Here is an 11,708-nt window from a genome sequence, read left to right on the forward strand (position 1 = left end):
GGGAGCCCCGCTCTTCCCTCCCAGGCCCGCCCGGCAGGTCCCCGCAGCCCCTCCGGCCGTCCGCCCGCCAGCCGTCCGCGCTCCCGAGCCAGCGCCGGGCGCGAGGCGGTGGTGGCGTGTGCTGACGTCATATGGGCCGCCCGTCCCGGATTGGCCGCAGCCGCCTCACCAGACCGCGAGCGGACGGGCGCGCGGGCGGGGCGGGGCGCGCGGAAGCCACGCCCCTAAGCGGCGGGCCGGGTAGGATCACGTGACCCGGGACCCCGCCGCCCGCCTTATAACCTGCGCCGCGCGCCCCGCGCCACGGGCCCAACTCCAGGCGGTCCGGGCCTTGACCTCGTTCTTCCGCGAGCCCGCGCGGGCGCCCCTCGGACAGGTACGCGGGGCGTGTTGGGGGCTCTGAGGTGGGCGCGGACTGGGGCCGAGCTGGGGTCGGGAGCCTCTGGGCGGGGGCGTGGGTGGGGAGGTCGGGGCGCCCCCACCCCCTCCCGGGAGCTGGACGGACCCCAGCCCGGCCCCGGGGCGGGGCTGCACCCCTGACCCCGGTGGGCCGGCTTAGCACCCCCTCCGTCCGGGGCCCCTGGTAACTTGCGCTGCGCGCGGACGAGGTGTGGGAAACTTTGGGACTGGACGGGCCAGCACTAGAGGTGCGTGCGGAGGGCACTCGTGGGCCCGCTCCGGTGCGGGGCAGCGCGCGGGCGCGCCGGACACCTGGCCGCCGCCGCCCGCAGCCCGTGCGCGCTCAGGTGGGCCCTCCCCGCGGGACCTGCGGCGCGGGTCGCGCAGTCGGCAGGCGCCCCAGGGGCCCGGGCTTTCCCGGTCGAGCCGCTATGAGTGGGCATCGCCATCCGTCCGACGGCCGCCCCGGACCTGCGCGCCCCTCGCCAGCGAACTTGACGGGGCTCCGTCCCCCGCCCCCTCTCCCTGCAGGAGCGCCGGCCCGCCCCCGGTGACCGATGCCCAGGCTGGACGACCACTGCTGGAGCTGTTCCTGTGCCCAGGGCGCCAGGCACCGAGGCCTCCCTGGAGCCGGGGCCGGAGGGCTGGCGGCCAAAGTGGGAGACATGCTCAGCCCCGCCGCGCTGGCGGCCCGCCGCGGCCCGGACCCCGACTCCGCGCCCGCCCGTGGGCCTCGCAGCCCCGGGGCGGGGGGTCGCGGCGCCAGCGGCGGCCCCCCCGGCAGCTGGCACCACCACCTGGTGCAGCGAAGCCTGGTGCTGTTCTCGGTGGGGGTCGTGCTGGCCCTGGTGCTCAACCTGCTGCAGGTGCAGCGGAACGTCACCCTGTTCCCCGAGGAGGTCATCGCCACCATCTTCTCGTCGGCCTGGTGGGTCCCCCCGTGCTGCGGGACGGCGGCCGGTGAGTGCAACAAGGGGGCCGCTCGGAGCGGTGGCGGGCACGGGGGGCCGCGGGGGCGCCGGGCCGGTCTCCCGCCGACCTGGCCCGGGGGCCGCGCGTATAGCCCGCCGTGGTCCCCTGGCCGAGCGGGCCCGGGATTGGTGGCCCGAGAACTGGTGAGCGGCGCGGCCTCGCTGCCATTGGCCGGACGCTCGAACACGCTACCCGCCGGCCACCGAAAACAAACCGTCACATGGGCCGGCAGGGCGGGGTCGGCGCGCGGAGGGGACGGCCAGTCCGCCACCCGGGTGCCGCGGGGTGCCGCTGGCCGGAGTCCCTGTGGATGGGCGCGCTGACTTCTTGGACTTGTTCTGCTCCCTGGCTGCTTTTATGACAATGCATGTTTGGTTTCAGCTGGGCTGACCACTGAGGGCTTCTGAGGTCGAGCAGCGTTCATTGATGAGCACGCTGGCAGGTGTTTGCTGCGGCCTCCACTGCACCAGCTGTGGGAGTACAGAGGGGGCGTTCCGGCCCCTGCCCTCAGCATGCCACGCTCTGCTGGGCAGAACACAGGTCTCTCCAAGTGGGACCTGGTCTGGGCAGGTGTGCCCTGCTGTTAGCTGTGTAGCCAGCTTTATGGACTGCTCGCTTTGTGTTTGATGTGCTTTGCTTTATTCACTCCTTACAACAGCACTCTGCTGTGGCTCCATTTCACAGATGTGGAAACTAAGTCACAGAGATCTTAAGCATCCCTGTCTAAGGGGACACAGTAAATGGTAGGGCTGCTGTGCATCACGCTGCACACTGCCTCCCTGGCGTCTGGGTGTGTCCCCTGCGTGGAGACACATCCCATTGGCAGCAGACCCACTGAGCACAGCTGGATGGCACAGGGCTCGGAGTGGGGCCTTCTAGCCAGGACACATCACTGGGGGGATACTGTAGTTACTTGGTGGGTAGACTGCTTTCATCTCTGTTCTTAGGAAGATAGGGTACTACTTGGCCTCCCTAAACCCTTTAAGCACATGGTTATCCTATTAAAAATCCTTTTTGGGAAACTTACCTAGATGCAGATCCCATGTTTCATGCCCATATGGTACAGCAGTTCTTTCTTTGAATCAAAAATCTGATCTTAAAAATGAAATATTTTAGGTTAGGCTTTATTTGCAATTGAAGCTTCAAGGGATTCTAGGACTATCTGAAACATAGTTTCTCATACCTCCTTTTTTTTAAAAAAAAATTATCAGGTAAGCAGAGGGCAAAATCCCACAGTACATTTGTACCTCTAGCCTTTAACCTTAAAAGGTAAGATTAAGTTACAGGAAAATAAGTTCTAGAATTGTTTGGGTTCCAGTTTTCAAAACTCTAAAATTAGAACTTGATAAAATGTAATACGAAATTGAAACTGAAACTCTCCCATTGAATGTTTTGCCAGAATTGTGTCTCTTGTTTCTCTGTTCAGGAACCTGAAATAGTTACCTCTTTCATGGACACCAGGTGGAACTGCCCCATGGCTTTCAAGCCTCCGCACTTGGGTGACTTTAGGTGCTGAGCCTTGCGTCCCACAGTTGGTCCCAGGGGCCTGGATCCCCACCAGCCACCAAGCGCCCTGTTCCTGCCTTCACTTTGTCCATTTTACTTCTGTCCTGGAATGCCACACCCTCCCCCTGTCTAAATTCTCTTTGTCCTCATGCTTTAAAATTCTGTGCCTGTGAAAATTCCCTAACTCTTCCAGACCACAGTAAGCTCTTCCTACTCCGCCTTCTAGTTACATAACCCTCGTCATTTTACACATGAGGGAACAAACATGAGGATGAGGATCCAGGCCCCATCGGAGCCTGCAGGGAACGGGGGCCTGGTTTTCTGAGCCTGGTCCCAAGCTATTCCCACAGGTCAGGACCTGGACTCGGGGGACGCTCAGCATGGCTGACTTGTCATAGCATTATATGGATAATTAACCCCCCCTGCCTGATTCAAGTCCGTGCCTAATGAAACTGAAGAACAGCAATTCTATTTTAAATTTCTCAAAACAACGTGAGCCTTTTGTTTGTACTCAAGGAAAATAAAAATATAAAATTAGTCTAAATTAAAATGCTGTATTATAGGACATACATTTTTCTAGGAAAAGAACTGATTTGAATAACATGTTAGTAATTGCCACGTAGAAATCATATCCTTGAAAGCTGGCATATTCTAATACTATGTTGTTGTTTTTTACTAGCTGTTGTGGGCTTGCTGTACCCCTGCATTGACAGTCACCTCGGGGAGCCGCACAAGTTTAAGCGGGAGTGGGCCAGCGTGATGCGCTGTGTGGCCGTGTTTGTTGGCATCAACCACGCCAGTGCTGTATCCTTCCACGGATGTGCTGCGTCTAGCGCGTTTCCTCAGCTCACATGCTGAAACGTTTGTTCCCTTTAATGAGCATATATTATCTCATAGGTTCGCTGAATGGTCTTCTTCCAACTCTTACTTTAAAGCATGTTGCTTGGTTTCTACTTAGCAAGTGTTTTCGAAGTGGTTCGGGAAACTTAAAATAATACCAGAAGCAGAGGGGACTTTCTCTGTTGTGTGGTAGTATCTTCTGGTTCCTTGGAGTGGGTTTTGTAAATTCCCTCTCACATGCCCACCTTACATCCTTCTGTTGTGAAGACCTGGTGTCTGGCCCAGGGAGAAGTGGCTGGGGTTCCCTATTCTTGGGCCGCTTCTAGAGGTTGAAGAGAAACCGGTCTCTGCTTCTCTGCCGCCTCCCTGGCTCTGACCACCAAGTTTCAGGGCCAGGCAAAGGTGGTGTCCTCTGCAGTAGGATTCTTAACAGAAGGTCCCTAGACTTCCCAAGTCCTTGGGTGAAATGCATCGCACAGACTGTGTTACGTGTGTGTTTGTCAGGAAGGACAGGCCATAGTTTCCCAGGTCTCAAGACTTTGGGTTTCTTTAGCACAACTAGAGTCTATTTCAAAATCTTAGGGGAAGGTATTTTTAGAGTTATTGTTTCTTAAATCTGCTCTACCTGTATTTTAATGATTCGAGCGTCAAGAGAGGATATTATAAGATACCTTAGCTCTGACAACATTGGTTTTTTTCACCAGCTGATCAGTAGTGTTGTGATGAAAAGCAGCTGTGTCTCCACAGACTGTGGAAGTGTGTAACGTAGAATGACACCTGATGACGTGTCCAAGGAGACATGGGGAGAGGAGTGTATTTGCTCAGATCAGGTTACTAATCAAAACAAAAAATGGGACTGGGACTATAGAGGACTTAGCAAAATACGTTGTTTTGTGGTCTAAACGCTAGCAGCTACAGCTTTGAGAATGTCTCCTTGTAGATGAAGTATCCAAGCATGTGATCCGGAGGCGTCCTGATCATGGCAACCTCGTACCCAGCAAAGCCTTTCTGCAGCAGCCTGGGCAGGTTTTTTGGATGGAGAGTTACGTGGTGGATAATAATGAAAACATACGTGTAGGATCTGGAGTGTTGTGTTTTGCTTGGTTGGTTGGGTTTTTTCCTTTGGCTTATTTTAATCATCTTAAAAATCACTGAACTTTGCCTTAACCTTGCATCGCCAGAAATTGGATTTTGCCAATAATGTCCAGCTCTCCTTGACATTAGCAGCCCTGTCTTTGGGCCTTTGGTGGACATTTGACCGTTCGAGAAGTGGCCTCGGGCTTGGGATCACCATCGCCTTCCTGGCCACTCTGATCACTCAGCTGCTGGTGTACAATGGTGTCTATCAGTAAGTATGTGCTCTCAAATAGCGACTGTGTCCAGAAGCTGTAACTTCACTTTTGTTAAAAACACCCACTCAGCGGGATGTCATGTTTTATTTATATATACATGAGGCCGGTTTGGGCAGGAAAGTCTCAAAAATGCTGCTTATTGTCGATTTGCACGTTAACAGCGTAGCGTCTGTAACTTGATCGCGGGGCGCAGCATGCAGACATGACCGGCCCACGGCCCGTTGGGGTAGCCGGGTGACCTGTGTCTCCCCGCTGAAGGGGGTCTTACCCCGGAGGCCATCCGAGCCCAGGGAAGCTGACGGCTCGGGCACAAGTCCCTCTGCTCTCTCGGCAGGTACACATCCCCGGATTTTCTCTACATCCGCTCCTGGCTGCCGTGTATCTTCTTCTCGGGAGGTGTCACCGTGGGCAACATAGGCCGGCAGCTGGCTATGGTATGTGGTGACGCGGTCTGCCCCTGGCACGGCAGGTGCTGGCCTCCTAGGCTGGCTTTACACAAGTCACTGTAACGTGTGCTGGTCAATGTCTAGTTGAGAGTCAGGAACGACTATTGAGAAGAGCGTACGTTTAAAAAAATAAGTAGCAATACCAATGCAGCTCTTTGCTAAATTATAAAGATTCAGGGGATTTGTAAACGCATGATGAGCTGGAAAGCAAGCAGAGCTGTGGGCAGCCCTGCATGTAATGGATGCGTTCAGTGGCTTTTCTGAGCTCTCAACTACTCTAGTAACTGCAGCGTGTGGTCACTGAAAGGGCTAATGGTTGATAACGAGGCCCCCGCCCTCACGCAGGGGCAGGTGATGCCAGGGCAGCAGACGCTGCGGAGACCCTGCGCCCAGGTCTGGGCCTGGGTAGGCAAGCCCTGTCCTTCCTGGGATCAGTGGGCCTGGCGGGCCTGGCTCGGCGTCGCGGGGAAGACGGACTCCCAGGGCGTGGAGCCATTTCCTGAGAGCCGGAAAGGCAACGGAAGTCCGGGATCACTTTGGCAGTTCTCTTCAGTAGTAAACATTCACATTTCAACACTTTAGTAAGAGAAAATTAAGTGTGGACATTAACTGTTCTTTCGAGTTGACTTTGACTCTAGGGCTTCAGTGAAACGAACTGAAGAGAACTGCGGGGTCTTTCGAGGGCCACTGCCCTCAGAGATCAACCCTGGGGCGTTCTCAGAAAACTTGTCTTGGTCCCTCAGGCTGTTTATAGAACAGGACGTCTATTTGTGCCTGCTGATGCTTGTGGGAGTTGAATTTGAAGGCTGCGTGGCTGGTTCACAGAGATAGAACTAAGTTCTGAAAGATGGAATGTGTAGCACCGTCCCGCTCGTTCCAGAGTTCCTCGCCCCTCCCTCCACCCCTTCCAGTGCCGAGGAGCCAGCGCCCAGAAGGGAACTTGATGAAAATACGGTGTCTCGCAGCTCCAATGAGGGTCAGAGGACTTGGCTCGCTTATATTGACTTGCACGGGACACGTGTGCGCTGACTCCCTCCTGCCCAGCCCACTGACTGGTTTTCCGAGTAGAACTGGGCAGGTCCACCATCTGTCCACCGTCCGTCCACTGTCCATCCACCAGTGCTTGCTCTTCCCTTTTAGTCTTTAGGAGCAGGGGGACTTACATAAGGATGTTCTTACCGTACCTTGAAATGAGGGGCGTGATAATCACCTTCCCTCCCAGGTCATGAGAATGAGTGGGCTTCTCAAGTCTCTGCGCCCACCCCACGTGCCATTGTTTCCATCCATGAGCATGCGGCTCCCTCCCCCTGGGCCCCAGCTGCAGGGAGAGTTAGCAGGGTCAGAAGTGGGGGCTTCCTTCCCCTGGACCAGGGGCACTGCCGGCCATCCTGTCGCCTGGGGCGGGAGCTGCCGACAGCGAGTGGCCGCTCCAGGGGAGGGAGACGGCAAGGCCCCCATTCTCTGGGTGGAGAGCTCGGGACAGGTGAGCGTGTGTGAGACCGTCCTCAGTTGTGCGGGCAGCTGTGTTCGTGCTGGGGGAAGCTCCGTGGTGGAGCGCGGCTTCCGGCGGCTTCGGGGAGTTAGGGCCGCCTGAGAGTGCGGAGCCAGGTTTAATCCCCATTCTGTAGCACGGGTCTGTCTGACTTGGCGGGCAGCACTCGCGTCTCTGGTGAGGAGACCGGCCTCGTGAGTGAGGGGTGGGAGATGGGCTCTGGAACGGGTTAGAAGCAGCTACTTTTGGGAAGTAGAACTGTGCATGGTTTTTAGAGCTCGTTAGATTTTTCCAGTCCTCATTAAAAAAGTTACAGTGAAAACATTACTTTTATAATCAGAAACGCACGTGTTGTGTAGGAACTTGGAGCCTGTGGAGGGTGTGGATGAGGGAGCAGGGAAGCCACGTCCCAAAGCTGCACGCGGGCTCCGTTCAGTGGTTCAAGTAACTTCCTCCATGTGGTAGTCGTTTGCCTGCCCGATGTTTAAGAGAAAATGATGAGCCTGTAGCATGATTGTATGGAAGAGCTTTGAGTCTTTTAAAACGTTAAGGCGTCAAGCTGCCCCAGGGCAGGGGACGTGTGGCTCTGCTTCTGGTGGCCCAGGCCGCAGGATTCCTGGCAGCGGAGAACTGACTCTTTCCCGTGGGTGAGGGCCGCCCCTCGGCCGCCGAGGACTATAGCAAGGCCAGTGTCCTTTCTGAGGGCTGCGTCGGTTCGTCCAGTCTTTGCGGCAGCAGTTTGAAGTAGGACCTGCTGTCATCCGATGTGAAGACGGTGGGGAGGGCGGCCAGGAAGGTCAGCTGCTCACCCGAGCACGTGCGGAGGGAGGGAACGCGAGGCCAGTGTGCCCGGGGTGTGACACCCGCCCTGCTGGCACGCGGCGGCCGGCAGCCCTTCCTGGGGACCGTGCCGGCGTCTGTGCGGTGCCCTGGCGTCGCGGGGGTCCCCTCCTGCCCCGGGACATGCTGCTGTCAGGCAGCGCACCCGGTGTCCCGTCCGACCCAGGCTGAGCGATCGCTCTTGTCGGTGGTCACTTGTGTCCCTGCGCTAACACCAGACCTGGCCATAGTCTCCCGGGCACCGTGGGTGGCAAACCCACCTTCTCTGCGTCCCACGTGCAGTGGGTCTGCCCCCGGGTTTCTCTAGGCGACCTTTGTTTAGGACCTTTCCCATGTTTGTAGCCAGCAGCTCATCGTGCTTCCAGATGACCAGATCTTACGTCTGTGTTTCCCTGGGTAGGAATTAGCGCCCGAAAACTCCTGGCAGCTTCCTCACTGCGCTTCCCCCACATCAGACACAGGACAGTCTCGGGCTTCTGTCGCTGACTGGTGGCGTTCGTCCGAAGTCCTACAGGACGGGTGCCTAGGTGGGGGAGGCCGGTGGGCCACATGGGTTCGGGGAAGAAAACATTCGCCAGAGGTCCTCCCGTGCCCTTCAGTGGCCTTGTGACCTCAACAGAGGCCCTTGGTCATTGGAGCTGCTCCTCCCTCAGTGAGACCTCAGCCCTGTGCTGGGAATTGCCGCGCAGCACCTGAGAGCGGGCAGCACCCGAGAGCGGGGAGCACCCTAGAGCGGGCAGCACCCGAGAGCGGGGAGCACCCTAGAGTGGGGAACACCGGAGAGCGGGCAGCACCCGAAAGCGGGGAGCACCCGAGAGCGGGGGCACGCGGGCACCTGCAGGCGGTGTCGTGAGGCTCAGACCAGGAAGCACGGGCACAGGCGTCCCTCTGCGTCCCAAGCCAGGCGTGTCTCAGCAGACTGCCCGCTGTCGTGAAGGTCCTTAGGAGCAGACTGATGGTGCCCAGAAGAGCGTGCTTTCTAGACCGCAGTGCGCGAGCCTCCCCGTGCCACTGCCCGCACCCCTGCGCCCTCCCTTCAGGGGCGGGTTTAGCCCTGTCTGCACTCGCGCAGCAGCTTCGTGGCTCCCAGCCGAGGGCGGTGAGGTCGTCACGGGCGGGGGTCTGTCTTCTGTGCCCGGGGCTCCCAAACTTCCTGTCCCCACCGTCCCCTCTGTCAGAGGAGTTTCTCTGCACACACGTGCGGGGCTAATGTTCTCGCTCTCTTCCGTGTAGGGGGTTCCTGAAAAGCCACATAGCGACTGAGTCTTCTAACCCACCGGAGAAGAGCCAAGATTTGGGAAGAAAGTCTGTGACGTTGGATTGTGACAAAGATTATCTTTTTTCTCAGTGATCCATTTAGATTGGGCTGACTGTACCAGTGACTCCCGGAAAAATAACTCACCTGTCTTAGAATAGCGAGTGGGGAAGAACTGCTTCTCTCGAAATGGTACCTTGCTTGCCGCGTCCATGCCCGTGTCCGCTCTGGAGACGTGACCCCAGGCGGGTGCGGGAGTGCCGGCAGGCACGGCTTCCCGAGTATTCGATCTCATTTACGTTATTAAAAGCAAGTTGCCGTATTTCATAGCCTTGAACTAAAGCCTGATTACCAGCTGTTGCTTTTGTGTCGGTGCCCACGGGGGATAGCTTGATGGTGCTTAACAAAGGTGAAGTGTGGAAAAATAGGAATAATATTTATCCAAAAGATTTTTTAAAAATAGGGCTGTGTAAAAAGAGAAGTGGCGGTGAGCGCAGGGAGGCCGCTCGTGTGCGGCCGCGGTGCTGAGACGCTTCACGCTCACGTGCGACACGTGTGTACCACAGCGCACAGCCGTGCTCTCCTTCCTCCCGCGGAGTTTTGTGCAGACAATCTTACCAAGCACAGAGGGCAGTGAAGGCCGTAGGCCACACTGTGACGTTCTGGAATTCCCACCTCGATACTTGAGAAGTTTCATCCAAAATCCGTGATCCTCTGAGGGCGTCCCGTCTGCCGTGTATCTCAGTCCTAGTGAGCCAGAGTCCTGTGTGGTTTCCTCCATCCTCCAGAACAGACGTGGCGATTCTCCCACAGCCCTATGGAATCTGCAATCTGTGATTGCCTTGTAAACGACGCGTGCACACGCCGCCACATGGAACATTGGGTGTCTCTAAATACTCAAAGATATTGGTGAGCACAATGTATTCACTGAATGGCATAGACCATCCTAGACCCACTTTGCAAGGATTGGGTCTCAAACGTCAAGTGCAATGTATATGAAAACCAATCTGAGCCTTGTATTCTCTTAAATATTTATTTTTTTTTAACGTGTGAGAGGTTAAAGAGGGTTCTCCATTCATTTCAGTGCTGCATGGAGGCAGAATTCAGCAATAATTTCTTTCAGTTATGAAGTTACTCTGTTGTGCCCTCCACTGAGCCCTGGTCCTTTGAAATACTCCAGTTGTGTGGGTTTAGTAGACTTGTCATTTTTACTTACAAATTTACCTTTTTGTACTTTGCAATTTAAATGTTTTTGTTTTAAATTCTGTGAAAGTGACTTCATTACGAGACTCCTTTTGACTAGAAACGGGCGATGGGCAGGACGGGGGTCGGAGGGCCTGGTGGCTGCGGCTACAGACATGCGCCCTCGGTTCCGCTCGCGCGGTGATCTCGTTGCAGTTATTTGGTTTTGTTCTGAGAAAAATACCTTGGAGTAAATTGTAGGTGACTGTGTAGCTGATCTGTTTTAGAGGAATTTTGTGTAAAAGAAAACGGGATCATTTCGAACTTCACACTGACCCCTTATGTGTTTTCTGAAAGTGAAGATGGATGATCAGCTGCGTGAAAAGATTTTTCAAGGAAGAGGTCAGCATTTTATGAAAAACCAGAAGTTATTAGGTGAAAGAAGTAATTGAATCTTTAAAATATACTTGATCATGTACAAACAGTAAGTATTTTTTTCTCTGAAACTGGAAGTAAAACTATATCTGTTAGAAATAATGTAGCCAAAAAATGTGAATCTGAAGAATTTTTTTGCCAATACTTTATAGCAAGTATATGAACCAAAGTGATTTGCGTTTGTAAAAATGTAAGATATTATGAACAAAATTTGCACTATACCGGATACAAACATCTAGTGAGATTCACATTCATACTAAGTTTTCAGCACTGTGTTCTTTTTGCATTCATTTTTTACTTTTATTAAAGGTTCAAAACCAATTATTGTGTTTATGAGATTTTCTTTAAAGGGGTGGAGGGGGCTTTGTGTGGGATGTTAGAATTTGGAATGGGAAAATACCTTACAGCTTTTCAAACTTGACTAAATGTTTATATAAGTACTCTTGGGGAAGCACTATTCGAGTGTGTTTTTCCTTCCGGTGGGAGGTGACTGGCAGCAGACATTGCACCCCCCAACTCTGGCAGGGGGGGCATCTGCCCGGGCCTGGCTCTGCCCTGGCCCAGGAGAGCTGTGCTCCGTCTAGGGGTGAAGGGCCGCTTCTCCCCATCCGAGATAGGAGTCTGCCTGCAAATAGAGCCCAGGAAAAGTGACCACCAGCAGACATTTCCCTCACCACAGAGACTCGAAATCCCGCCCAAGGGGGGGGTCCACGTGTCTCCAGCAACACCCGCGCCAAACCGTCCAAGTCCGGGTTTGACAGTCTGGGAGCACGGCGCTTCCGGGACGGTTGGTGGGTGGGTGGGCGAGGAATCCGCCATCCCGTTTGGTTATGGGCGAGGCTCGCTGTTCACAGATTCCTTCTTGCCCCCTCGGTCAGCTGCACGGGCGAGTCTGAGCGCAGGGACTCGGCTGGTTTTGAGTCCCCTCCAGCCTCAGCCGAAGAGTTTCTGGAGGTCAAAGACTGACCCAGGATGCTCGTCACTCGGTG

The 11,708-nt window shown here is 55.3% G+C and overlaps 1 protein-coding gene across 2 annotated transcripts; it reads left to right on the plus strand.

The window, feature by feature from the left end:
* Positions 1-316: 316 nt before the first annotated feature.
* Positions 317-11,040, plus strand: INSIG1 (insulin induced gene 1). Of its 2 annotated transcripts, XM_044920277.1 has the most exons (7): positions 317-376; positions 931-1,359; positions 3,557-3,681; positions 4,899-5,065; positions 5,404-5,503; positions 8,248-8,374; positions 9,081-9,102. In XM_044920277.1, exons 2-7 carry the CDS (start codon positions 957-959, stop codon positions 9,089-9,091), a joined length of 933 nt encoding a protein of 310 aa, XP_044776212.1. In that variant the 5' UTR covers positions 317-376; positions 931-956; the 3' UTR covers positions 9,092-9,102. The 2 variants fall into 2 exon arrangements, with proteins under 2 accessions (XP_044776212.1, XP_021548712.1); XM_021693037.1 differs by lacking the exon at positions 8,248-8,374 and having other exon boundaries at positions 9,081-11,040.
* Positions 11,041-11,708: the final 668 nt, after the last annotated feature.

The sequence above is a fragment of the Neomonachus schauinslandi genome, chromosome 12 (genome assembly GCF_002201575.2).
Source record: "Neomonachus schauinslandi chromosome 12, ASM220157v2, whole genome shotgun sequence".
NCBI classification, from domain to species: domain Eukaryota; kingdom Metazoa; phylum Chordata; class Mammalia; order Carnivora; family Phocidae; genus Neomonachus; species Neomonachus schauinslandi.